General features: G+C 40.1%; 1 protein-coding gene across 3 annotated transcripts in view; it reads right to left on the bottom strand.

The window, feature by feature from the left end:
- Nucleotides 1–25397, bottom strand: part of HSPBAP1 (HSPB1 associated protein 1) — a 39085-nt gene that overhangs the window by 4711 nt on the left and 8977 nt on the right. Inside the window, exons 2-5 of one of the 3 annotated variants that reach the window (XR_003991428.1) lie at nucleotides 20594–20779; nucleotides 14362–14546; nucleotides 8348–10259; nucleotides 6829–6946 (exon numbers count right to left, since the gene is read on the bottom strand). Coding sequence is in view for 2 of the 3 variants with exons in the window: in XM_030486108.1 (XP_030341968.1) it covers nucleotides 6829–7000; nucleotides 10123–10259; nucleotides 14362–14546; nucleotides 20594–20779 (680 nt within the window). In the remaining variant the exon portion in view is untranslated. Of the gene's footprint in view, nucleotides 1–6828; nucleotides 7001–8347; nucleotides 10260–14361; nucleotides 14547–20593; nucleotides 20780–25397 lie in introns of all 3 variants that reach the window. The other 2 variants (XM_030486109.1, XM_030486108.1) reach the window with 2 other exon arrangements.

The raw sequence follows: 25397 nt of genomic DNA, 5'->3' as shown, positions 1-25397 counted from the left end.
TCTGAATTGCAGACAATTCTTTTTCTTGGTAGACACAAATTATTTAAAAGAATGTTCTGCTTCTTACATAGCCCTCTGCTTCATTGTATCAAAACACTAATGAAACTGTCTGTGCAGGGAACAATAACTGTGGCCTAGTCCTGCAAACAGTTACTTATAGGACAGTCAGAGCAGAGTCATTTTTGGGCCAGAGGACAAAACGTTCTCCACATTTTGCTGAATTCCACATTGAAACTCCACAGGTTTCAATTTAAGTCAAACAAAACCCGTATTAGCTCTCTAAAGGTCAAAAACATTTGGAAATTGTACTTTAATCCAGTACAGCATACAGAGCAGAGAAGGAAGTCGGTCTGTGGAGGGCCATTAATTAAAAAATATCACCAATTGGTTATTCCTGACATCTAAAAGTGTACAAAACCCTACACAGACTGAAGCCAAAACACATTTTCTACACCGAACAAGTTTCTGAGTGGTGCTTTTAGCACAGAAACCTATACTTTCAAGTGCAGTTGCATTAGCTGCAACAGGTTTATCTGTTAGCATTTGCCCACATTTCACTGACTACCGATCACACAAAATCCCCACCACTCCTCTGTTCTATAGGGGGATCTTACACTAGACTCTGTTAAAGAATCTGGGTGCCCTCCAAATGACAGGATGTAATGATGAAGCTTGGAAAACTTTGTTATACAGCAGAAGGTGTCATAGATTCTGGAGTAAGTAGCTGCTTACAACAACGTGGTCCTTCCTGTGAGACTTGTGTAGGAAGAGTGAGCTTTTGCAACATGCTGGAGAAGCAGATGAAGACACTAGGGAATTGGGGTATGGTGCAAAGGGACTATGTAGCAAGGGAACAAAAGCAAGAGGCAAATTAAGGGAAGTGTATAAATGTTTCAGTAAGAGGGTCTGCCTGGAAAATCAAGATGGAAATTAGGCATGGAACGTGCTGGCTCAACATGACTCAAATGCAAAGCAGAGACAGAATTGCTTTGCAAAGAGGAGGTATAACTAGGAGGAAAATACAATCCCCCCCCCAACTAGTCCAGTCTTTTCAAAGCAAAGTGAAGGAACTTGGTCTTTGGAGAGACTAATAAGGTTTTACTTGCCAGCAGGTTAAGGGTAATAACTGCAAAGCCGCGCATTTCAGCAGCCGGCACTGTTTGCTAATGCATTGTATAGGAGAGCTACACAGCTGTGGCTTAAAGAGACAAAACAGGTACCATAAAGACCCTTGCTCTCCCCTTGCTCTCCCTCTTTTATTTTTGGGCAAGCTCATGCCTGATAAAATAAAGATTTATAGCAGCAAAAGAACTGAAATTATAAAATGCTGAGGGCTAAAATTTTAAGGAAGATGAAGAAATAAAAAAAAAAAAAAAAAGAGCCATTAAAAGCAAAAAATCCAGCTGGCAAGGAGAGCAGCAGAATTAACAAAAGACAAAAGAAAAAGATCCAGCAAAGAGAGGAGTAGGATTATTCTACCTTTAGAAACCAGTATTCTTCTAGGCTTGCAAACTACAAGAAAAAAAAAAAACCAAAACAACAACCCCAAAGAACTATCAATTCCACAATAAAATAAAGCAGACTTGCATATGTTTATGAATATGGGACACAGATTTAGCTACATTTGAAACTACATTTCAATAGGAAATGTGAAAGTAAACCACAGTGAAATAACACACGGGTACACAAAAATGCAGCAAACATTTTACAGGGAAAATGTAAAGTGCAAAATCAAGACAGAACTATTCCAAGTTAAGAGATAATCTTCTGTTAGCCTGCTTTCTACAGAATATATCTAGCTTTGTGGGCTGGGAAGATACCGATCTAAACAGCAACCAATCAGATAATTTTAATATTTAGGCTAGTGATAGGCAAATACAGCAGATGAAGTCAAAATAGGACAGAAATCCCAGAAAAGATAAAATGAAATTCTGGTCTGTAACGGGAGCAAAGAAACCAAGAGAACGGTTGGGAGAGCAAGTGGAGCAATGCTGAAGGTTTGTACAGCGAACAGAACAGGTTTAAATTCTCAATGGACATGATTAACTCGACACGGTGCAAAGGTAGGTCAAAGGTGGAATTGCTTCAAAAAGAGAGCATACCCTGAAGTGAAATACTATACCAAGAAATTTCTGCTCATTAGAAAAAGATATTTGGGTAAATGAGGAAGAAAAGGAAGCACCAAAGAATGCCAGTGTAATGGGAAGAAAAAGATGGGGGGCAAGCAAGTCCCAGAGCTGTTTGCAAACCTGGCAATGAAGAATAAAATAAATAAAAAAATGCATAGTCAACTCTGTGGGCAGCACCATATGAGCACTGTGAGGGCGCTGCCAGCACAGCCTATGTCTCATCCCAGCTAGTCCCTGGCTGCCCTGGTGCTAGGAAGGTGCTGCTTACGTCCCTCCTCCCTCCCGAGCTGGTGTCTTCCCACCTGCTAAAGCAGAGCACCAAGGGCTACTGACATTAGAAACAGGCACAAGCTGAGGAAAAGCATGGTGAGCAGGAAGGGAATGGGGCTGTTACCATGCTGTGTCCATAGGGACCCAGGTGAGGGACTGAATGAAGCTTAGGGAAGTAGTGGAAAAGCAGACTTTGGAACTGGCAGCTTTTGCCTTCAGTTTGTTTGACTTTTTGGGTACTTGTGGGGTTCTCCATGTGCGTTTCAGGCTGAGTACTGTTTTCATCAGCAACTCTAGTGTAAATTCAGCTCCTGGACCTTTCTGCCTCTTCTGTGATGGAAACAATAGTTTTGGTGTCTAGAGGTTGAGTTGGGCTCTCTGCTTTCTCTATGGGGTGACTTGGGGCCAGCTCCGTAGTCTCCCACATGAAAATTCTATCTTCCTTCACCAAAACGGAGTTATCAAACATCTACTATGTATGATGCTGCAGACAGCTCTGCATTCTCCTTTACTAAAATAATTTAAACTCTTCTCCAACGAAAGTAATTTTTCACTGCAACATCTTTAAAAAAGTATTTTGTATATTTGTAGCTGGAACATTTCATTGCCTTTTCAAAAGTTTGAATTACTACATTTCCTGACTTACTAGAACACATTTTTTGGTACCAATTATATTTTTCTTGTTTTTTTCAGACTGTCTGTTCTGCTGTTCCCCACTTTAAGCCCAGTCTGAAGTTCTTGCCCATTTGCTTTAAGGGTGGCACATAGGGAAACCCCTCCCTGACTTACAAAGATTTATTTCTGCTTGCTCAGGTTTGGAAGTCAGAGCTCTGCCTGAGCTATTGAGAGCCCTGGCTGCTGAGCAGGATCCCATGGTGTGTTAGGTACTGCATCAGGAGCACAGAAAGAGGAAACCTTGCAGCTATATGCAGGAACTTAGTGATAACTGTATTCATGGGCACAGACTGAATTTGAGATGCATTTGTTTATAGACTTTCAGAAAGCAAGCAAACTGTAATGTTGATCTTTTTTAAAAGTTTTTTTTCCCCATACTGTGACAATGTTTTTCACAGCTGGAAGAGAGCATCCTTCTTGGACTTGGTGTGCTTCTAATTGTCTTATCAATTAGGCCTTTCCTTGCACCTCTGGTGTCTAGAGCTGCACTGCAACTCCTCTGGCTCCAGGCTGCACGTGGGACACAAGGCCAGGAAGCAAGACAGCAGGCAGCAGGGCAGCTGAGTGCTGCCTGTAACAGCATGGGTCCAGGTGTACAATACTCTTCTTGCCTGGCGCAGTGTGAGAGTGAACGGCACTGCTCATGGGAGCCCAGTGTACAAGATGCTTGCTCCCCTCTAGGAGGGCAGATGTGTGGAGCCTTATTTGTCCATCTTCAGACAAGCTGAGATGTGCTTTATAGTTTTTTTACCATTGTCTAGTTCTATGCATTAAAAGGATGATGGATTAAGAGCAATTACATTAATGAGCAGGAAGGAAGCAAGAAGCTGGTGAGAAGTGGGGCAGAGGAAAGAACGATCAATCATTTTGTATTTGTATAGCATCTCAGGTTTTTTGTAGCCTCTTCAGGTGGTTTTGATTTTTCCTATTTTTAATAATCAAAAAAGTTAAGCATTACATACTCCTTTTATAGCCTGTGCTGAAAGACAAGATGGGATGACTGTTCCTGCAGGACTGTAATTGTGTAAGACAGAGAGGATGAATCGCCTTGTAGAGGTGCCAGGTTCTTCCCACTGACAGCAGACAGGACATCTGTCCTGGACAGGGTTTAAGCTGAAGATGGCAGATCCTAAGCTAACTCTCTTAACACTTGCCCCAGAGTGTGGGGTGGAAGATACTAGAACAGACGTGTTTTGCCCCGTTTGTGGTATTTCAAGCAGTATTTGTCTATTTGTGAGAACAATCAAGGTATTACTAAAAATATTGCAGATTTTTTTCTTTTTTAACAAATAAAATGAAATAGCAGCACTAGTTCAGTGAATGCAAATCCACCAGCAGTCAACCTCCTGTTCCATACTTACCACTAAGCCTTCTAATAATCACATAGCTAAGCAGGTCCAAGTATTTATAAGGAGCTCCTACATTTGTGTGTTACAACTTGAGCTTGTAACTTTGCGCATATAGTCTTGTTCAGCTGCAAGCCCTTGAACTACTTGGCTGCCTATTTCAGTAAGTTAGATATCTAAATGTTATCGTAATTTGTACTGAGACCAGGTCACTAATGTATAACCAGAAGCTGCATTAAGACCTCTGTGGAAACGCGGCTGGCAGCCACTGGTCAAATACAGGATGAAACCTTATAAAACCTAAAGTCTCAGCCAACTACCAAAATTCATAGCAGAGATTCACCTCTGAACAATACAGTGAAGGGCACGAAGAATGCAATTGAAGTACGTGTTGTGCATTGGTACAATGTTATATGAAAAAATTGTGCTTGCTTTAAAGCACAATTAAACGTGTACAGAAAAATGGCTTGTAGCAAACAGTGACCAGAAGGTGGCATTAGACACATTAAGTTTTTGATATTCAAAGCTGCACCCGCCATACACACAGTTAGTCTCCTGAATACCTAAGAAAACCTTTGTCTTTGTTTTTCAACCCTTTCTTGTTACAATATCTAATAAAAAATATTCTGTGTACCCTCTGGGAAGGAGTGGAGATGCTATGTATTATCACAAAATAAGGCTGGCTGCATATTCTGCAGTGATTGTATTAATTCTACACGAAACTCACTGCTAAGCACATATCAAGATTGCTATTATTTAGGCATCCTTCTCCCTGTTAACAAACGAGTTCTATGCCATTCCTTTCCTCTCCATCAAATGGCAGCAGTCCTCAGACACCTGCCCTGCAAGTTTCTGGATGAGATGCTGGAAAACCCAAAAGGCACTGATAAAATGGATGAAGGCAATACCTCACTGCTCCATCATTGCTTCTATATTACTTTCTCCCCAGAAATCCAAACAGTAACTCCTTCATGGCAATGCAGGAGACTTGTATTACTGAGCTGGCTCAAGATTTTTATTCCTAGCAAGATTAATCTGTAATTGTTTTAAGCCTAATTAAAATTAAGATCATAAGGTTCGCTACCATACTTGATCGTTCCAAATGAGATTATAAATTGAAATAGTGTTGGGGATCATGGATAATGCAGTGCTGAATGGATGTGGCATTTTTATAAATTGTAAAAATTTGTTCTTTGTGCTTTAAATTATTGAACACTGCAACCTTACAAAGTGCAGAATGTGAAACTAATCATCTGCTTCAGGAGTATGACTAGGAGCTAATATAGGGCAAACAATGAAGGTTGATTACAGATTCCCTATTTGCAACTGTAACAGCAGAAGAGCATACTCTTCCCAGTTGATAGGCATGATCCTCTTATTGAAAACTACTATCCTGCTCCAGTGTGCTATCTCAGCAGTTCACAGGAGGGCTCCTTATTCTGCCGCCTCAAAATTAACTGGATTAGTAAAATTCATTTTTTAAATTGTTGAAGGCAGGTGGGTTTGCCAGCTAGGGGCAAGGGAACATGAGCCTCTGAGCTGGCAGGTCAAAAGAGGTGAAAACATCTGGTAACAGAATACTGAAGAGGTTCTAGAAGTGGCAACTCCACTGTCTTCAGTGGTTGGAGCAATGAACATTGCAAAATTCTTTTGGAAAGGCCTGACAGTTTGAGATGTGCAGGAGTGTGTTACAAGGACAGGCACTGCTGAACAAGGGTAATTCAGACTCCAAATACCAACCATGTTGATTAAATAAAGAATGACACTATTTATGGCTGGAGACTAGGAATTAAGAGCCCTGAGCCCTACTCTCATACTGCTGCTGACTGCCCGTGTGACTATAAGTCAGGCACTTATAACTGAACTTTCTCAGTAAAACAGCGTTAATAATATCCTTGCATCCCCACACCATGAAACCTCTCGATGGTGTGCACTGTAAATGCAAGTATCATCATTACAATACTGTGTTATTAAAGCAACAAGTTGGGCCAGTGTTTCCTGGTGAAGGTTAATCACTATCAAAACATGAGTTCCTTTGCTGGCTCTACATGCTTATTAATCAAACACATTTTATGGAGCATATTGGTTTCAGAGTAGACAGGTTGAGCACTGTTCAAGAAAGTTTTAAAGCAGACAAATTGGAGGTGATTGCAAGAACTGTGATGGAATTGGGCAGCTGACTGAACTAACTCTCAACATGTTTGTAGTTTTTGTACAAAAAGGGCTAGTAAAGTAACTGTGAGCAAAGTAAGTTCCCGTGCTGAGAGAAATCTATCAAGCCTGAGTGCAGAATGTAGGGATAGGGAAGTTCCACAGACAATTTGTTAAGATCTCCTAGCTCTTAATTTGCCAGTTAAATAATTTACTAGAATTTTTAAAGTAATGTAAAGCTTGTATGTGAACAGTACCTGTCCTGGACTTAGTGTAACAACATGGGCTGTTGTGTTTCTAAACTTGGGAAAGCGTTTCAGATCAGGATTGGTAATGTTGACTTTGCTGAATACACTGGATTCCTCATAAGGGATCCTGGTGGGATAAAGGAAACTGGTGTCACCAGGTGGGAAAAGGTGCCATCTCTTCCTGAAAATAGAGAGAAGATAAAAATGTATTCAGTGCATGTCAGTTACAGCAAAGAACTAAAGGCAGTAGCAAGGTTTTCAATAAAACATAAATCTGCCTCGCTGTGTGAATCTCCTACGCAGTGAGAACACAGGCAGTGCTTACAGGCTGTCTTCTAAAAGTGTTTTTAAAATATTCCACTTTTTAATTTTTTAACTGAAAAGATTTACAGCTTCTCACCAATTATTTTTAAAAGGCAGATAAAATAAAATGTAAAAAAAAGCTCTCCCATCTGGTTCTTCCTTCCTCCCTTTTACAGAGCCACACACAGCATTTACAGATGCTCAGAGCATTAAAAATTGCTCTATAAACCAGAGGAAGTGGTTTTGTTAGAGACAACATACTTTCGCTCACTGAATTAATAGCTGCTACACCCATGAGGGTGGCAATTGTAAAGGGGTATGTACATGATCTTCTGTTTCCTATTTATCACCTGCAGTACTTACTTGGCTGTCAGTCACAAAACCCTCATTCTTAGTAAAACTCACCTTGATGCCCCTATGCCAAAGATGGCATAAATAAAAAAGACATCCATAGACATAAGCATCCTGAAACACCTGTATTTTTTTGTGTTATCAGTAACACAGGATAAAAATGTAGCTTGTGTGGGCCACTGGGTGTTAGAACTTACTAGCATGACTAAATGCCTGGACAGGGTCATTCTGCTCATGAGGGCACTCATGTTCCAGGTTGGTCTCTGTGTGCCCAAAGAAGTGGGTGAACACACTGCAGTGCAGGACCAAGCAGACCTGAGACATGGACCTTGTTCTCAGGAGCTCATGTCTCTAATTCATTTACATAGGCCAGATCAAAGACAGAAAAAAGAATATGCCAGAACTGGTGGTGCCAGTTTTATGGGTACTATAAATGAAATATCTTAGCAGGTACATACATTATTTAGAAATAGGAGTTTTATATGGCAGTACTTTAGGTGATGGAAATAACCAGAAAGGAACACACTTTATTACATTTAAGAGGTGCCAGACAATCAGTACGACAGTGACCCATGAACTAAGCAATGGAAAAGTAAAGGCAGCACTTTACAGCACAGTTGGACAATTTGTGCTGCATTCCTATTTGTTTTAGACTCTAGCAAGATCTTTTTTTTTTGTCCCTTTCCTTGGTACTCACTTCTTGCTTTTTGCCTACTGCTCCTGGTTATCAGTTCTAAGTCACAGATCTGAAAACGGGAGAAAAGCAACCAAATGGCATAAAACCAGAAGAGATAAAGAAGAGCAGGAGAGGCAGAACTGCAGAGACTGCCACAAATGGAAGTGCCACAGGCCACTGACATTTCTTGGTACTTACCAAAGCTACTGCTGGGTGCAAGCACAAAAAATAGTTCTCCTGAAACTCAAGCCTTACTGCAACTTTGTTTTGCCGTCCAGGCTAGACCCTCTGAAAGGGCAGAGAGTAACTAGGTTAGGAGGCTCATGGGTTAATCCTGCAGGCTCTTGACAAAGCAATATCATGAAGCAAAAAATTAAGAAGCCCGAGGGATGCAAGGAGGAAATTCAAGATAGCAACAAAGGGCTAAGGAGTCATCCCTGGCTTTCCTGCAAAGGCAAATCTATTTAAGTTTAGCATAAGCTCATATTCTGTTACAAAGCCTGTCTTGATTGTGAGTCTCAAAAGGGAATCTTTCTGCTCTGAAGAAGCACAGGATTTGCAAGCTTGTGGAAGTTCGCAATCTATTTATAGGCTTTGCTCTGAAGAGGAAAACAACTTTGTCTTTTCAGGCCATGCAAAGGCTTTAGGCTGCATCTTTCCCTGAGAGGAACAAGTATTTTGCTCTACCAGAGGGGGAAGAAATGTCTTGAGAAGGCAGGCAGAATTGCTATGTGATGCTGGAACTCTGGCTCGAGTTCAACACCTGAAGGTAGAGATCAAAGTGGCAGGGCAGGCATCAAGTCTGCTAAATTACTGTAGTTAGTACACCCAGTATTTAGGTGGATCCTTAGATGATATTTAGGCATGTAAGTCTCATGGTTTTCAATGAGATTTCCGGCTCCTAAATACACTTAAGTGTCTGGACTTTAATGCATAATGCTTACTGATGTGATCTGAAGTCTACAGACTGGCTGCAGCAAAACACAGTGCTGAGAGTGGCTTCCAGAGTGTCTCTGCTGCACGTTCACCCCAGGATCTCAAGGCTGTTTATAAACAAGAATGAAAATCTGCCTAGAAGAGAGAAACTAGAGAGTTTAGTGAGAGCTAAATGGAGTTACCCTTCTTACAGATAAGATGATGACAATTTCATTTGCCTCAGGCCTTAAAGCCTGTCAATCGGTGGTGCTGCCCAGCATAGAACCCAGCATCTGTGACTTCCAATCCTGCACCATAATCGCAAGACCACCATGATTTTACTGTTCTATAAAATGTCTGAGTAATTAATTAGATTAAAACCCCACTTGTTCCAGTCTATACTATCAAACCTAAAAAATGCATGAAAATTGTTTTGTTACTCTAGCAATAACAGATAACAAAAAACCCCTGAGGCCAATATACAGGAAAAGGAGAAAAAAAAGAATGGGAGAGGGGGGAAGTCAGCATGCAAACAGGCAGAAAGATACAGCCACAAAGCCACAAAGCTCCAAAATCAGTTTGGAGCCTCAAACGTCCCTTTTAACTTTGCTCACAGCTGGCTGCTCCCATCCTGATGTTCCCCTTTTAAATTAATTCTAGCAGGCTATTAGAGGCTCTTACAGAGATAATATCGTTAAATTCTCAAGTAGTTTATTTCCATTTTGTTTCTGGGCTTTTTATTTTTAACTCTTTATCTCCTAACTCCAAATTCCTGAATTCATAACTACGAGGAAGATTAAAATGTTTATTATTGGACCACATAGCACACAGATCAGAAAAGATCTTCCTCAAGCAAAAGAAAATATTACCTCTATGATCCATCTCCAACCTCCTGAAATTTTGCCATTTTCTATAGAACAGTTCTGATGCTCTTCAATCATTGAGAGCTCAGAAAACTAAAATAATCAGGAGCTAGAATTAATACATGAGTCCAAAACTAACTCCAAAGCACAGTACAACTTTCTCCTGTATTTGTTGTAGGCATACGGACTTGTTACCTTCCCTGTATTTGCAACACTAAGTTGCAGCCGTAGGAGTCCAAATGGCAAGGGGTGTTTGCTCCTTCAGAACCAATCCACAGTGTGCTCTCTTTACCACTTCTTCCAGGAAAACCAAAGTCAGACCACCTTATATCCTACAGCAATGAAAAGATTATTTATGTAAGCTGTTGAACTGATTCACATCTTACCCTCAGTTCTCCAAGTCTGTTGTTTTCTCCCTCCACTGCTTAGTTGCTCTTTATCCATAGCAGCTTTTGCTCATTGGTGGGGTTCCTGCATATATGGCCTGTACCCCTTCCTCCAAAATTCTCAATTCTAGTAGGACGTTTTCTGCTGACAGTCTTCTTTTTCTATGTGACTACATAGCTTCCCAGATCTCATCCCAGTCTTTCATATCACTCAAGTTAAGCTGTTTGCTCTTCAGAAGGACTGTCCAATTGCTTGCGGTACCTGTGGCTTCTTTTCAAACAGTCTTTTATTTCCTTTTTCCACTCTTAACCATCCACCCAAGCTCAGGATTGCTTTTAGAAAAATTCTCATATATGGCATTTAAAAAACAAATGAAATGAAGGAAGGAAAAAACCCATATTCCTTTTTCAAACCAGTTTCATAACCCATATGGCATATCTGCTCCATCTTTCCACCTGTCTCAGCTTTCTCCACGTATTCTGGAAATGCAAGACTTTACCCTACCTCTGACCCAGTGATATGCTGCTTTTTAAAAGTTTCTTATTATTTAATGGACAAATTCTCCTCCTGCCTCCGCAGTTGCAAATGCAGTGAACTTAAACCAACTTTATTACACGGTAAGAAAGGGCAGAAGAGGTATGCGTGTGTTACAAACATGATCCTGGAGCTTTCCAGTCCATTGATCCTCCCATCAGCAATCCCTTGGGGTTGACAGCTGGAACAAGGCAGAGAGAGGTGTTTTTCAGATAGTTCAAGGGGTTTGCTGCATGGCTCTGCATAGCTTGGATAGAGCTTTCCCATGTTTCTATAGCTCACCCCGCCACCTGCAGGGCCTGATCATTTGTTTATTGGAAAGCGCTTGAAGTGTACTGGTGTCTCTTGGCTGGAGCCACAGAATGAAACTTAGGAAACAGAGATTCACTTCCTGGCTTCCTCATGGCCTCAGGCAAATCACTTTATCTCTGAGCTTTATTTTTCCCATCTTGAAAAAGAAAATAACAGTATTTGCTCCGTTTCAGTAAAGCACACTGGGGTCATTCACACCACCTAACTTTAGGAACCTAATTTAAGCTTGGCTCCTGCTCTTGTCAAAGCACTCTCATTCATGCCTTGGAAAAACCTGCCTCTCTCTGCTATCTATAAAGAGAAAATAGGAGTCTAGCCTCCTAATTTAAGTATGTAAGCTAACTGCTTCCAGACAGGTGGATGGCTATCCTTTCATAAGATTTATGGATGAGGAAAACTACAGCTAGACATTATTATAAGGAAGACTTCACCATGACTCTGCATCAGGAAACCCCCAAAATGAGCAATAGCCTTCCCAAAAATTAGGTATTGCTAGAGATTTTGAATTTCAAAGTTATTGATTTTAAACGCATAATTTGAAAAAAAATGCAGAAGCGTAATACAAACGTTTGTCAAAGGCAGCAAAAAATCAAAAAGTTGCTCCTATAGATTTCAGCAGCCATAAAATTTAAAATCCAATACAACTATTTCAATGATAAAGTTAAGCATAACACTATCTCTGCCCTTGAAACTCACACCTAAATAGTTTTGTATTTTGTTACAATTTAAGTGGAAAGAAAGCACACATAATCAATGTTAGATTTAAAAGAACTTTCTGAAAATGCTGCAGCTGTAGTAAATAGTTGAAGTGATTATAGGTAAAATAGTTTTTAACCAATGAACTGAAAAGGAACTGGTAGGATTACTGAAATCTTGTCACAGTGCACTCTTTTCCTACAATAAAAAGCCACAGTAAGAAGAAATGCACTAAAAGGTGTTCCAACCATAACAGATGGCACATTACTTGTGAATTATATTTATTTCATTTGCTGCTTATAATGAAGTTAATCTGTACCCGTATGTCACTTTAAAAGGTCTCATTTCTATTTAAACTTCACGCATGTATCTTGCTTCTGATTTATATCTCAAATTCTGTAATGAAATATCAACTGAACAAAAAATGTAAGATGCTAGATACTGCTCATAGATTAGAATAATGGAATCATTACCTTAGCCCACACAACTGTAAATGATAAACAGTGCAATCTAAATTTCAAACAACTTCTAAATGGCCCTATTAATCACTATAAATAACAGTGCAGTTGGCCTTCTTTTCCCCTTCAAATCACCTTACGTAAATCTAAATAAAATATAAAAAGAAAAAAGGGGTTATCATCAAAATCAAACAAGAATGGAAGAGAATTGCTACAAAGAATTATTTTGGCTGACATAAATTGTGTAGCAGTGTTTCAAAAGCCGTATCAGTCGGGAACTGACGGGTGCATTTCACTCCCATGCCTGTGAAACTGGCAGATGACATACACCATATTTGCTTGCATAACACCATTGATTTTTTCCTTCCCTGATTCTGCTTAAAAAAAAATCCATGGCATAACCATTACATGTGTCTATTCCAAAATTGGAGTACAATCTGTTGCTTGTTATAGGTCAGGTGATGAGGTTGTGGTGTGACACTTGCACAGAAATGCAATTCCTGGAGCCTTAATTTTCTTCTTGAATGGGGGCAAAGGGAAGATGGAGGTAGGAAAATGGTAATTTCCTTCAAGTGTGTTTTTATTGACCAAATGAAGCAGCAGGCTATTCAGGTTTTCTGAGCTGCTATTATCTCATTCCATGAAACGCAGGAAAATGCTGTCTGTTGAGCCAGAAAGAAAGAAGACCACAGCAGGACCACAGCTAGAGGAAGTTACACAAAGATCTGGGGAAGCCTGAAACATCTCTGGTGCTCCCAGCTTAGTTCAAACAACATAACCCAGTATCAGTTGTGCAGCCCGAGTTTACTTGGTCCTGGTTGTGTTTTAGTACGCTTGGGAAGGGAGGGAAGAAAGAAAGGTAAGATGGTCTCTGTGCCCAAATCTTACTGTCCAACCTACAGAACGAGAGGAAAGGAGACAACCTGAAAAAAGACTAAGCACTTAAAAATACTAATTTCACTGGTATAAAAGAATAGAATACATATAAGGAGCATGGGAACTGCTTTCTAAGGAAGTAATTAATTTGAGGGGGCTTACCAGTTCATACTGTCATCCCAGTGATAGTGTTTGCAGGGAATTATGATTCCATCTGCACATTTGAAAGCACAGAAATGAATAAGGCTTCATTTACTGTTCTTTCTTTGTATCTTTTGAAAGACTACACCTTTTGTATAGCGATCCTTAATTTTGTCGTCTTAGAATTTGCAAGGAGAATTAGTAGGAATGTAGATGAATCCATACATTGAAATAGCAGATAGATATGGAGAAAGTAAAAGAAAATACCACAGGTTTCCTAATTTCCTAATACTAACATTTGCAAATTACCATATAGTACGTACTTCCATGGACAGGTTACTTCATGTATTTTACTCCCTTCACAGGCAATCAAGATATAGTAATCCCACAGATGCAGAATCTCTCCTCTTTGCAAATAGTCAATCTAACTACATTAAGGGAAGGAACTGTGCTACTTGAGAAAATGAGCCACAAGGCAAAACATAGAGCAAACCCATGTTACAGCCTTGTTGCTAAAAGTGAACCCATGCCACCAAATCCCCTCTCCTGAGCAGAGCTGTTAATTTGGGTATCTTTCGTGTACAAGGTGGATCCGGGGCAACAAGCAAGTTTGCAACATGCCAGGCCTGCTGGATGCCTGTCATCTTCACACTCTATTCCCACCTCACTCCTACCTTCTGCAGAGGTGAAGGTAAAGTGTTCAGCTGCAGAGGTCACACACATGACTGCGCTCCCCATGTCTGCCCAGTGACAAAATGATGCTGAGCTAAATGGGAAAGGCAATGCTGCCAATCTGGTAGTTGTTTTTGTCACTTGTGGTGGATTTTTTAAGCATACAAGGAGACCCAGATTCTTAGATGGCTGCCACTTGGTACTAGTTCTCCATTAACCTGAGAGCCAATAGTTTTTATTTCAGGTTTTTAAAATAAATGGACAAATGAGCAGAGAGGGGATAGCAGTAGAGGTTTCAGAAACTACACTAGATAATTTGCAATGATTAAATTAGGAAGAGATCATATTAATGTTTTACCTGGAAAATTTCTGGCTTGTCTTCAAATATCCTGGCAATGTATTTGTAGTCAGCATAAGCCCAGTATTTGGAGTATTCGTAGCAACTGAATGGTCCAGAGAGACAAGAAGGCTGCCCACAACTCCAAGCCAAAAATTCTTCAAGTGTAGCCTTCACGTAGCTACAGCTGGTTTCAAACTGGGGAACTAGAGCAACAAAAGAAAAGCCAAATATTACACAAGCATGCCCAGAATCAGTAAAAACAATATGTAGTTTCTCTCTCAGCTCTGGATAGTGCAACATGAGATACTAAGCGGGAGTAGGTGGCTTGGCTCTGGTCAGTAACATGGTTCTCATCACCTAACCCATAATTAAGTCTGAGACTATTGTTTTTTTCATTAAGGTTTAAGTGAACGGCTGTTACCTTGATCTTGCTGGTAAGGTAAAGGCACACCAATAGTTACTGTTGTTCATGTGCAAGGCATCCTTCAGCACAGTAACTCAACAATATGCCCAAGTTCCCTAAACAACTGAGAGCCTGTCCTTTGCTTCATCTCCTTTCTTAAGTGTGAGCTGCAAATGTGCACACAAGTATTTCTGTACCCTTTACTTTGTCTCCATGAATTTATGCAGATGGGCATGTTCATCTTTCCCTTTCCCTAAAGCAATAATGAAATGAGCACACTAATGTGTAGGAAGCAAATTATGGAGCCACATGTGTGCTGATGATCTATCTAAAATGCCGTGTGTCCTTATTTTTCATTTGGGACTAACAAAAGCATATTGTGGTGTTCCTTGGCAGACATAAAAAGTATCTACCAGCAGTGTTTTGTTCCCATCACGCTTCGGTCAGGCTTACTGATACAGCTTTCAGCTCAAGGTCAGGCCACTTGGAAGGTCTGCAAGATAACCCACATCACCCACATCACAGCATATTTTAATTGTGGATTATCAGAGATCTTCATTTCCCACAGCTGCTAATTGTGCCAGCTTCAAAGAGACTTATCCAGTGTTAAAAAAATATTACTTTACTGTAACTGCTACTGGGAAAAAATTACTGCAGCCTGCATGAATTGACAATGACTGCAATTTAACCTTGTGCACTTGCATAGCGCCACTCAGAAATGGGATCCTTTCACTGTTGTGCAGCAGCAGCTCTTCATTCTTTACTTCTCTCATTTTGTTATTGCTGCAATTCCCATAAAGTCTCATGCATTTGTTCTTATTCCCTTTGGGTGGAAGAACAGCGTTTACAAACCTTTATCACTATCTTTTTGCCCTTTTCCATTGTAATAGCCTAGGCAGTGGGTTTCCTTCACCTCACTATCAAATTCACTAACTAAAAATGTAAGATAAACTATTCAGCAACCTGTAACCTGGGTCTGTGCAGTAGAAAGGGCTCCCTACCTGAGAACCAAATACAAGACACATAAATCACCTGCCATAACCGAAACCCCCTGTATCTGACTCCCTGTCTGTATTGCAGTTCAATGCCCTCTCCTGACAGACAGTCATTAATGCAATGCACATCATTTTACTAAAAGCTGGTCTGATGGAAAAAGGAGAGAGAAGATACAAGCACTATCTGTATTATTTTGATGAGAACAAAGAGTGCTTAGGACACTGCCTTTTATCCAAGATAACTCAGGAGCAAATGTTTTAAAGGCAAGAAATACGCTCTTTCTACGTCACAGGGTATTTCACTCTGAGCTTTAAAAAAAAATAAAATAATCCAACTATGAAAAGCAAGAGTATCTTCTAGGATGCAATCTCCTCAGGACAGAATTCTTGGTTTAATTTATAACTTGTTCAGTACCAAGGTGTGGGTGCTTATAGAAAAATAAACAACAATAAAAATCATATTTGGGCAAGCTAGACAGATTGCTTAAATGGATTTGTAGACTGTAACTAGGGTGAAAATGTTCGCAATGGGAAGCTGAAAGCAAGAACATTATTAAACAGTTTGCTAATACTTAATGACTGAAAGATGAAGGTGTTTCATAAATGATAAATTGTAGATTAACCTATGTAAGTCTAAAGTTACCAGTGATGTCTGATGACATGGTATCTGAAGACATGGCAGTCCTGCTCTTTCTCACTTAATGCCACAGATTCAAACCGAAGAGAAGAAGGGAGAGAGAGAAGAAGTGCTCTTTGGAGGAAGCAGCTCCCCTCCTTAGTTAAGGTCTGGTCCTGACAGATGCCAAATTCTGTTCTACTCAGATGACAATGTTTGCAATGTATACTAAGGGTATTGAAAAAAGGATAACAGCCTTAGGAAATACTCTAAAGCTCTAGTAAGAATGCAAGTGAAATGTCTCTTCCATTTAAGCTTGAAAGAAAACCAAATGTCTATTCACAGCTGCTGGAGAATTAAAAATATTTAAATGAATAATCCAAGAAAGGAATAGCCATTTAATACTATAACAAAGCACAGACACACTAACAAACCAGAAAACTGTCCATCCACATCCAAGTCCAATAAACACCTCAAATCTCAGCTTTATGCAACTGTCAGTGTATGATATTTGTACTGTATTCTCAGCCTCTTATTCAGCTACTGAGTCTAATGCCACGTTTACAGTCTCTCTCTATATCAAACCTCAGAGGCTTGAATTCTTTTGCCATCCCTAATGGTAAAACCTCTTGGGCAGATGTCCAAGTTGCAGCCCTTTTCCATCCAGCTGCATTTCTGACAGCATCAGTTCTATCTAACATCTCTAAATTTCCTCCAGAGATCTTGTGACTTATAACTGATCAACATCACAACCTCTTGTTATCTTCAGCTTCCTCACAGTAAACTCACTGTTTTCTTGTTTTACTACATAACCAGAAAACGTGACCCGGCAGTATGCGCTTGCAGCCCAGAAAACCAACCGTATCCTGGGCTGCATGAAAAGCAGCGTGACCAGCAGGTCGAAGCAGGTGATCCTGCCCCTCTACTTTGCTCTCATGAGACCCCACTTGGAATATTGTGTACAGTTCTGGTGTCCTCAACATAAAAAGGACATGGAGCTGTTGGAACAAGCCCAGAGGAGGGCCACGAGGATGATCAGGGGCTGGAGCACCTCCCATACAAAGACAGGCTAAGAAAGTTGGGGCTGTTCAGCCTGGAGAAGAGAAGCTGCATGGACACCTCGGAGCAGCCTTCCAGTATCTGAAGGGGGCCTATAAGGATGCTGGAGAGGGACTCTTTATCAGGGACTGTAGTGATAGGACAAGGGGTAATGGGTTTGAACTGAAAAACGGGAGATTTAGGTTGGATGTAAGGAAGAAATTCTTTACTGTGAGGGTGGTGAGACACTGGAACAGGTTACCCAAAGAAGATGTGAAAGGTCCATCCCTGGAAATGTTCAAGGCCAGGCTGGACGGGGCTTTGAGCAACCTGGTCTAGTGGAAGGTGTCTCTGCCCATGGCAGGGGGTTGGAACTAAATGATCTAAATTCTAAATCATAGAATTGTTTAGGTTGGAAAAGAAATTTAAGATGGGCTATAATGCCGCCAGAAACTCTAGTTCTGTAGCTGCTGCCCACCCTTTATTTCACCTCAGAAAAAGAAATCTTTTAGTGTGGCTGGAACTAGATGGGTAGGGATTTCCTGATTAATAGCACCTTCATTGTTTGTGTAATGAACACTGGTACTCTCTCTGGAGGTATCTTATCTCTGTCAATACTTAATCCTCTGTATTTTTCCCCTCTGATGGACACATATTATTTAACTTGTGTAATCAGACTAACACTACCAAACACACAAACTTAGGTAGGTACATATAATTCACACAGATAATACTGCCAGGTCACGCATTTTCCATGTTTCAAACGTGCCTTCTGTGTGCCTCCAGAGCTTCTAAACTAGCAAGAAAAGCAAATATAAAATCCAACCAACTCCCACCAAGTTGCCCCATTTGCAACTTTTTTTATGTTAAAGAATCTTTGGGAATCCCCACCCATGATGCAGATGTGGCACTAAAGAAAGGTAAGAAGTTCTCATAATAAGAAGTCACAAATAATTTTGGAGCTTCCAGATGAACCTTGTGGCTTAAATAATCTCAGAAACTCTGAAGCCAAAACATACCTACAAGCAGAACAGTTTATTTCTTGTAGCTGTTTCCAACTCAGTGGCAGTCTAGTCTTAGGGCAATTAGTCTGCTGTAAACATGGGATAAATATTCAGAAAGACCAATACAATTTTAGTTGTATTCTCCTGTTGCTTTCTATAACCACATCACTGCCTCTGTTTCATCTGCGAAAGTTAGCAACAACGTTAAGAAAGAGAGGCCCTCGTTAAAAAACGATGTTAAGCATGCAACAGTGAGATCAACCACCTTTCAAATGACAATGGCACATAAAATGAATTACATTATTTCATACTCTGAGATGGCTTGGCTAATGGCTTGACTAATATACCCTTACAATGCAAATTTTTTATAGCATCACTGGTCTCATTCAGTTACAATATAACCCCTGAAGGCTCTACCCATCTTCTTAAAGACATTTCTAGTTCACATTAGCATATAATGGAGGTTCCTGGAGACAAACTGATTACTGCCTATGGACTGATGTCTTTAGAAAAAAAAGCAAAAATACAGATAGATGCAACTTCAAGATACAAGTTCCAATTTAAATCCACTCTATATCCCTAGTGACTACAAGTTATTGTTAAGTGATGACTCTTATCTACTTAGTTGGTAGTATCAATCCATCACCTAGCTACATAACACTCCATCAATCCCATCAGAAGCTTTCCCAGTTGACATTAGCATTTGGCTCTCAAAAAGTGCCTACTAATTAATGGAGAGTAGGACCAAAACTATCTTTTTACCTGGTAAGCTTTGTGTATTACAACCGAGATACCAGGTATCAAGGAAAATGTCACATATATGCAATGTCTTCCGAATGGGATGCCTTTTACATGTAGTACAAGAACTGGCTGATACCCCGTTAAACTGTAGAGATATTGCTGTGAAGATGTGTACCAACATTAATTCTACACCTCAGTTATCCCATCTATAGAAAATGAATAAATAACATCTGTTTTCCCAGGAATGGCATAGGAATCATTAAACCATGATGGTAAAATGCTTTGAAATCCTAAACACCACGCATTTTCCCTCTAACACTTCTTTGTGTTTCATCACTTCTCTTGCAAAAATTGAACATGAAATAATATGGTCATGATGCTGTGAAGAAAGCAAATTTCACACAGTATTGTTAAGTAAGACAATGTGATGAAATCCTACCACTTCCATAAGAACCAGTAGACCCTCTTCTGCAGGCCCTACATTCCAAGAAAGAGGTAGTCCAACTAAACAAGGTTCGAAGAGTACAGAACAAATAGCTAGGTAGAGGTCTAAAACCATGACTTATATTGAACATTTTTGAAGGCTAGGGGGAAAAAAAAAAAAGACTGAAGGGAGACAAGATACTTTAGGGAAAAGGGAGAAAGTGCACAGCAAAATGTATTTTGGTATGTGGTTGGGAGGGCAAAGGATGTACAGGGCACAAATAAAGCAATGCATAACCTCTAAAGAGGCTAGCAGATTGCCACCTTGGAGCACGTTTCCTGTACCTTCCCTTGCTGTTATGAAACTCTGTCCACGGATAGACTATGACTAACATTGTGTGGCTGCAGACAGACATTAGTTGCAGTATTTAAAACCAAGTGCAAAAATAGCTTTTCTCTCATGGCATGTTCCTAGATGTCTGAGTGAATCTGGAGGGTTAGAGGTAAAATTACTGTACTGGCATCAAGTGATTTTTCTTAATGCTTTATACTTCTACAGCATCTTTCATCGCAGGACCTTAAAGTATTGAAAACCATCACAGTCTTATAAAATATCTCGAGAAAGGTAAGAATTATCATGATTTTATAGATAAAAACCCCCAAGATAGACTGGTTAATTGGCTAATTCTTTAATGTACTCAGGATGTACTCTGTGGATACGGAAACTCAGGTCATATGAACAACTGAATCACGTTTAACACCAGAACTGAGATCACAGAATCATAGAATGGTTAGGATTTGAAATGTTTGATTCTTGTATGTTAGTGTTACCCACCGCATTTCTTACTAAAAATAAACACACAAGAAAGAGAAAAGAGTATTCTACTGTTGGTCAAATCCCATCTCCTAAAATCAAAGCCTGCAGTGAAAAGCAATACCTTAGAGAGTGAACAATGATAACAGAGAGTCAGAGGATTGCAGAAGCTGAAAAAGAGTTGTGACATGTAATGCTTGTCCACCTCAGTCTCACCTAAACCCACAGTCTTCAGGCCTAGCCTAAACTGGATTGTCTTTCCATCCAACACAGCAGAGAGGTATTTTGCATTCCAGTGCAGGGCTGGCCAGTCACCAACCATGTTACAGAAGACTGCAGGTTGCTGTAGAGACATCACAATTTCCTTGGTTTTCTCAGGAGTAAATGGTTTGACATCTTCACCTATGTAAAGAAAAAAACAGCTTTAGAGTGATGATTTATGATACATGAAGTGTTGCCTACCATCAGCCTACCACATCGTACCACCATCCTACCACAGCACATGAAACATTAAGAACATGTTCTTTGTATATGTTGATTGTTTTATTACATTTGTAGATTTTTTAAAGTTAAATTTCTACTGCAAACACTGAAAGAACATTCTTACACTAAAGCAGTGTATTAGCACACAAAATGTAAAAAAAAAAATAAATAGGCATGTGCTTAGAATTTTCACTTGTAGCTTCAGCAATAAAGCACTGTAGCCAAACTGCTTAGAATTAGGCTAACAATAAAAAAATCTTTACAAATAATGTCCAAGAGTTTAGAGAACATAAATTTTACGAGTAACAGTCTTCCTGCATGGAGAAGTCTTCCTTCTTGGATTCTTTCCAAGAAGCGTAACTCAATGTCAGAGATAGCAAACCAGGTTCCTATGCATTTGATTTAAACCAAGCAACAGCAGCATAACCTAAACAGCAGGTATCTAAAAAATGTTTAAAAATGTCTTTTTGTCTAGAGAATTTTAGAAAATGGCTATTGTGCCAATCCAAAACCTAAACTAACCCAAGATTTCCATTTACTTCTTTGCTGTTTAGAGATTTACATGCCCCACTGAAACTGTCAAGCTGAAATGGTGGCAACCTTGAATAAACTCAGCACTTTCAGAACAACTTTTCTTTAGGGATATATTGAGAAGGAAAACATTTTAAAAGAAAAAAAATCCTCAAACATAACAGCTCCATAGAGTTGAAGCTGTGCACTACAACTTCGGATCATAAAAAAATCCACTCTTTATTTTAAGCTCTACTGAAGTTAACTCATCCAGAAATTGTATCCCTATGATGCCTAAGATTTAACATACCGAACTGGTATATATGGTTCCCCACGACTCCTAGCAGCTCATTTAAAACAAAAAACCCCAATTCAATCACTCTGTTTAGGGGTCAAATCATGGTCTGGCATGCATAATGGGTTAAATCACTACAGGACAAAAAAATTCCATTTACTGCTGGGTGCTCTCCCTTTGTGTGAGTGGTGGGACAGGTAATAGAGAACCAGCCAGTCCCACGGCAGCCCTGCAGTGCCAGCTGGGGAAAACATAGGAGATGACTCACTGGGAACAAGGGCACCGATGAGGGTTCTTCAGAATTGTTTCAAACATACAGTTTAAAATAAATACATGCATGCTGAAGTGCAAATGGTAGCAGTAAGAGGAGCCCTGTGCATGCTGTATGCCGTATCTCTTTGGTAACTTTTGTGAGTCCCCCTTTCAACAAGGTTTATACTCCAGCATAGCTGTACTTTTAGTTTTCTAAATTAAGCTGCTATCTTGACTTGAATTCAGTGGGAGGTATCAGGGCTGAGGTCCCTTTTCCCACGGACTTCCAGGGAAATGGAATCCCTCTCTCCTTTCACTCATAAAAACTCCATCCTAAGCACCTCCGATATTTTAGACTCACGGAACATAAAATTTTTAAGTGGCTTCCCTTTTTTAAGGCAGATGACAGGAGGGAGTTTGTTTTCCACATTTCCACGTTTCTTTTCATGTGCAGAGCAACACTTGACAGGATGGTGTTGCTGTGACACAGAGATGTCTACGACACTTGGCCTTCAGTCTCACGCTCCAGCAACTTGCACAACCCGGACATAAGGAGCCCTCATGGGGACCGTATGTCTTACCATATGGTCTTCTCTACCCCCAGAAGGAGGCTCTAGGGGTTTCTGAGCAATAGGTCAGCACACCTAGAGGGAACAAGTCCAGGTAAGGCAGAAAGACCATCTGCAGACACAACAGCACGTGCTAACGAAGCTACCAGGAGCTGGCTGTAGGCATGGTAAGAGCTTAAAGCTCAGCATGTTTTTTCAGTGATGCTGTTCAAAGGCTAAGGCAAAACTCAGTCCAGATCTGAACACTCCTATGGCGTTTACAAAACTTCTGTCTTTAAGCAGTGTAATTATAATATTATGCAGAGGCAGCTTTCATGATACGGGAGCTGGCTGGCCTTACATACCTTTCAGATTTTCCAGCTCATGAAAATGAAATTACTCCTGTTTAGGCCAAGTTTATCACCACATGGCTGTCTTTTTGATGACTCAATTGTTTTTGTTTTAAGGGCCATACCTTTAATTATTTTAGAGGATAGAAATCCAAAGAAATGCAAGAAATTGGTGCCTTTTTTTTTTTTTGGAGGATTTGTAAAGCAGAGTTTCACTGCAAAAGCTTCAGGTTTATCCTGTAACTTCAGTCAACAGTTCAATCTGCTGAAAGCAGAAATTTTTACTGGGAGAGACACAAAGACTCACTGAAACCTACTGTTGATTCTATGTGGCTTTCTAATGTGATTTCCACATGCATATTGTGCTTTTAAAAGGTGTGGTTTCAACCACAGTGCATATACTGTAGGAAGCTCAGAGCTCAAGAATTTGTATGAATTCATACAAGAGTTTGTACAAATGCCAGACAAAAAGCCACAATTAGACAGAATCACAGAACGGCTGAGGCTGGAAGGGACCACTGGAGGTCATCTAGTCCAACCTCCCTGCCCAAGTAGGGCCTACTCAGTAGGGCTCCTGAGTATCTCCAGGGAAGGAGACTCCACAACTTCTCTGGGCAACCTATTCCAATGCTCAGTCACCCTCACAGTAAAGTTCTTCCTCATATTCAGATGGAACTTGCTGTGCTTTAGTTTATGCCTGTTTCCTCTCGTCCTATTGCCTGGCACCACCAAGAAGAGTCTAGCCCCATCCTCTTGACACCTACCTTTCAGATACTTACATACATTGATCAGATTCCCCCTGAGCCTTCTCTTCTCTAGGCTGAACAGGCCCAGCTCCCTCAGCCTTTCCTTACAGGAGAGATGTGCCAGACCCTTAATCATTCTAGCAGCCCTTCCCTGGACTTGCTCCAGGAACTCCATGTCTCTACTGTACTGGAGAGCCTGGAACTGGACAATTCCTAATGCAGCCCAGGCTACCATTGGCCTTCTTGGCCACGGGGGCACATTGCTGGCTCATGGAAAATTTGTCCACCAGGACTGCCAGGGCCCCCAGGTCCCTCTCCGCAGAGCTACCTTTGAGCAGGTCAGCCCTCAGCCTGTACTGGTGCAGGGGGTTATTCCTTCACAAGTGCAAGACCCTGCGCTTGTCTTTGTTGAATTTCAACAGGTTCCTCTCTGCCCATCTCTCCAGCCTGTCTAGATCCTTCTGAATGACAGCGCAGCACTGGGGTACCATCTGCTCCTCCCAATTTTGTATCATCAGCAAACTTGCTGAGGTACTCTCTATCTGAGTATATCTACTCTACTGAACATTTGCTGGAGGTTTTTGTCATGTCATCATGCTTTATTCAGTTGTAAACCTATTTCCCTATAAAAATTAGAAACAATGAAAGAGGACAGTCTGTTTTAGTAAAATGCTAATCATTCCTATCTTCAAACAGTATTAAAATCACTGTTAAATGAGCATTTATCTTTGCCTGATATATATATAATCACATACAATACATATGATATAATCAGCAGTGAAGTCTGAAGTGTTTTAGAAAAAAGTAAAGCATTAGATAAATGAACATTAGTGTTTTTTTCCAAAGACAAATGGGGTTTCTTGCTGACTTTGTGGGAAGAATCTTTAAGTGTCAGCTTTATGTATTCCTTGGTGAGAACAGCAGCCAGCTAGACATAATTATTTTCCTGTATTTGTCATGCATATCTAAATGCCTGTTAGAGAAAAGGCACATGATAAAAGAAAAATACCATATTCTGTATCAAATAGGTATTATGATAATTTGGAGAACTCTGCTCATGACCAACAGAGATTTCTGATGAAACTATATGCTGTAGGAGTGGTAAAAAATAATTAAAAGAGATATCTGAAGACATCTCTTGAAAGAGAGAGTAGCAGAAAAATTTGTAATGTAAAATCATAATAATCTTTTCCTTAGTTATTATCATAGCTTCACAAAGACCTCATAAGCTGGGCTCTTGCTTCTCAGTATTTCCTAACCTGAAATTGACGTAATTCCTGGGCAAAACCTAGGTTGTATAGCATATATAAGGGCAAACAGTTTGGACACAGATGTTTATAAGTAAAAGGTATTAAAAAAAAAAAGTGTTGCAAAGAAACAAAATGTCCATGGCACATCTTGGGCATTAGACATCAAATTCCTACAGGAGATCAGGTAGCAGGAGAGAATAGAAATGCGTATTCCCTTTGAAAAGAAAAGCCCTGTTGGAGTCTTCATTTTCTCAGTTGTACTCTGATCCAAAAGAGAAAAGGAATACTTTAAATTAGTTCCTTCTAGGAGGCTCAACAAATGATGTGCCTTCACAGTACAAAAGGAAGCAGGAATAATTTGTCTCATGTTTTGACTTTACACAAGGCACGTACAGAATCCAACCAGGAACTGAAACACCAAACCAAGTTTCAGCTTGAGTTTTGTAACTGTGACAGCTTATATAATTGGCGAAAAAGGTAGGTGTTCTGTAGAAAGGTAACACATTGCGAAATAGAGATCTTCCAATTAAAAAAACAAAGGTCTCCAGTCGTCTTTACATGTGTTGTCAAATATGAAGACACATCC

Source organism: Strigops habroptila, chromosome 5 (genome assembly GCF_004027225.2).
Source record: "Strigops habroptila isolate Jane chromosome 5, bStrHab1.2.pri, whole genome shotgun sequence".
In the NCBI taxonomy this organism is placed as follows: Eukaryota; Metazoa; Chordata; class Aves; order Psittaciformes; family Psittacidae; genus Strigops; species Strigops habroptila.
The sequence above is the reverse complement of the archived record's forward strand: the minus strand, read 5'-3'. Positions and strand labels throughout refer to the sequence as shown.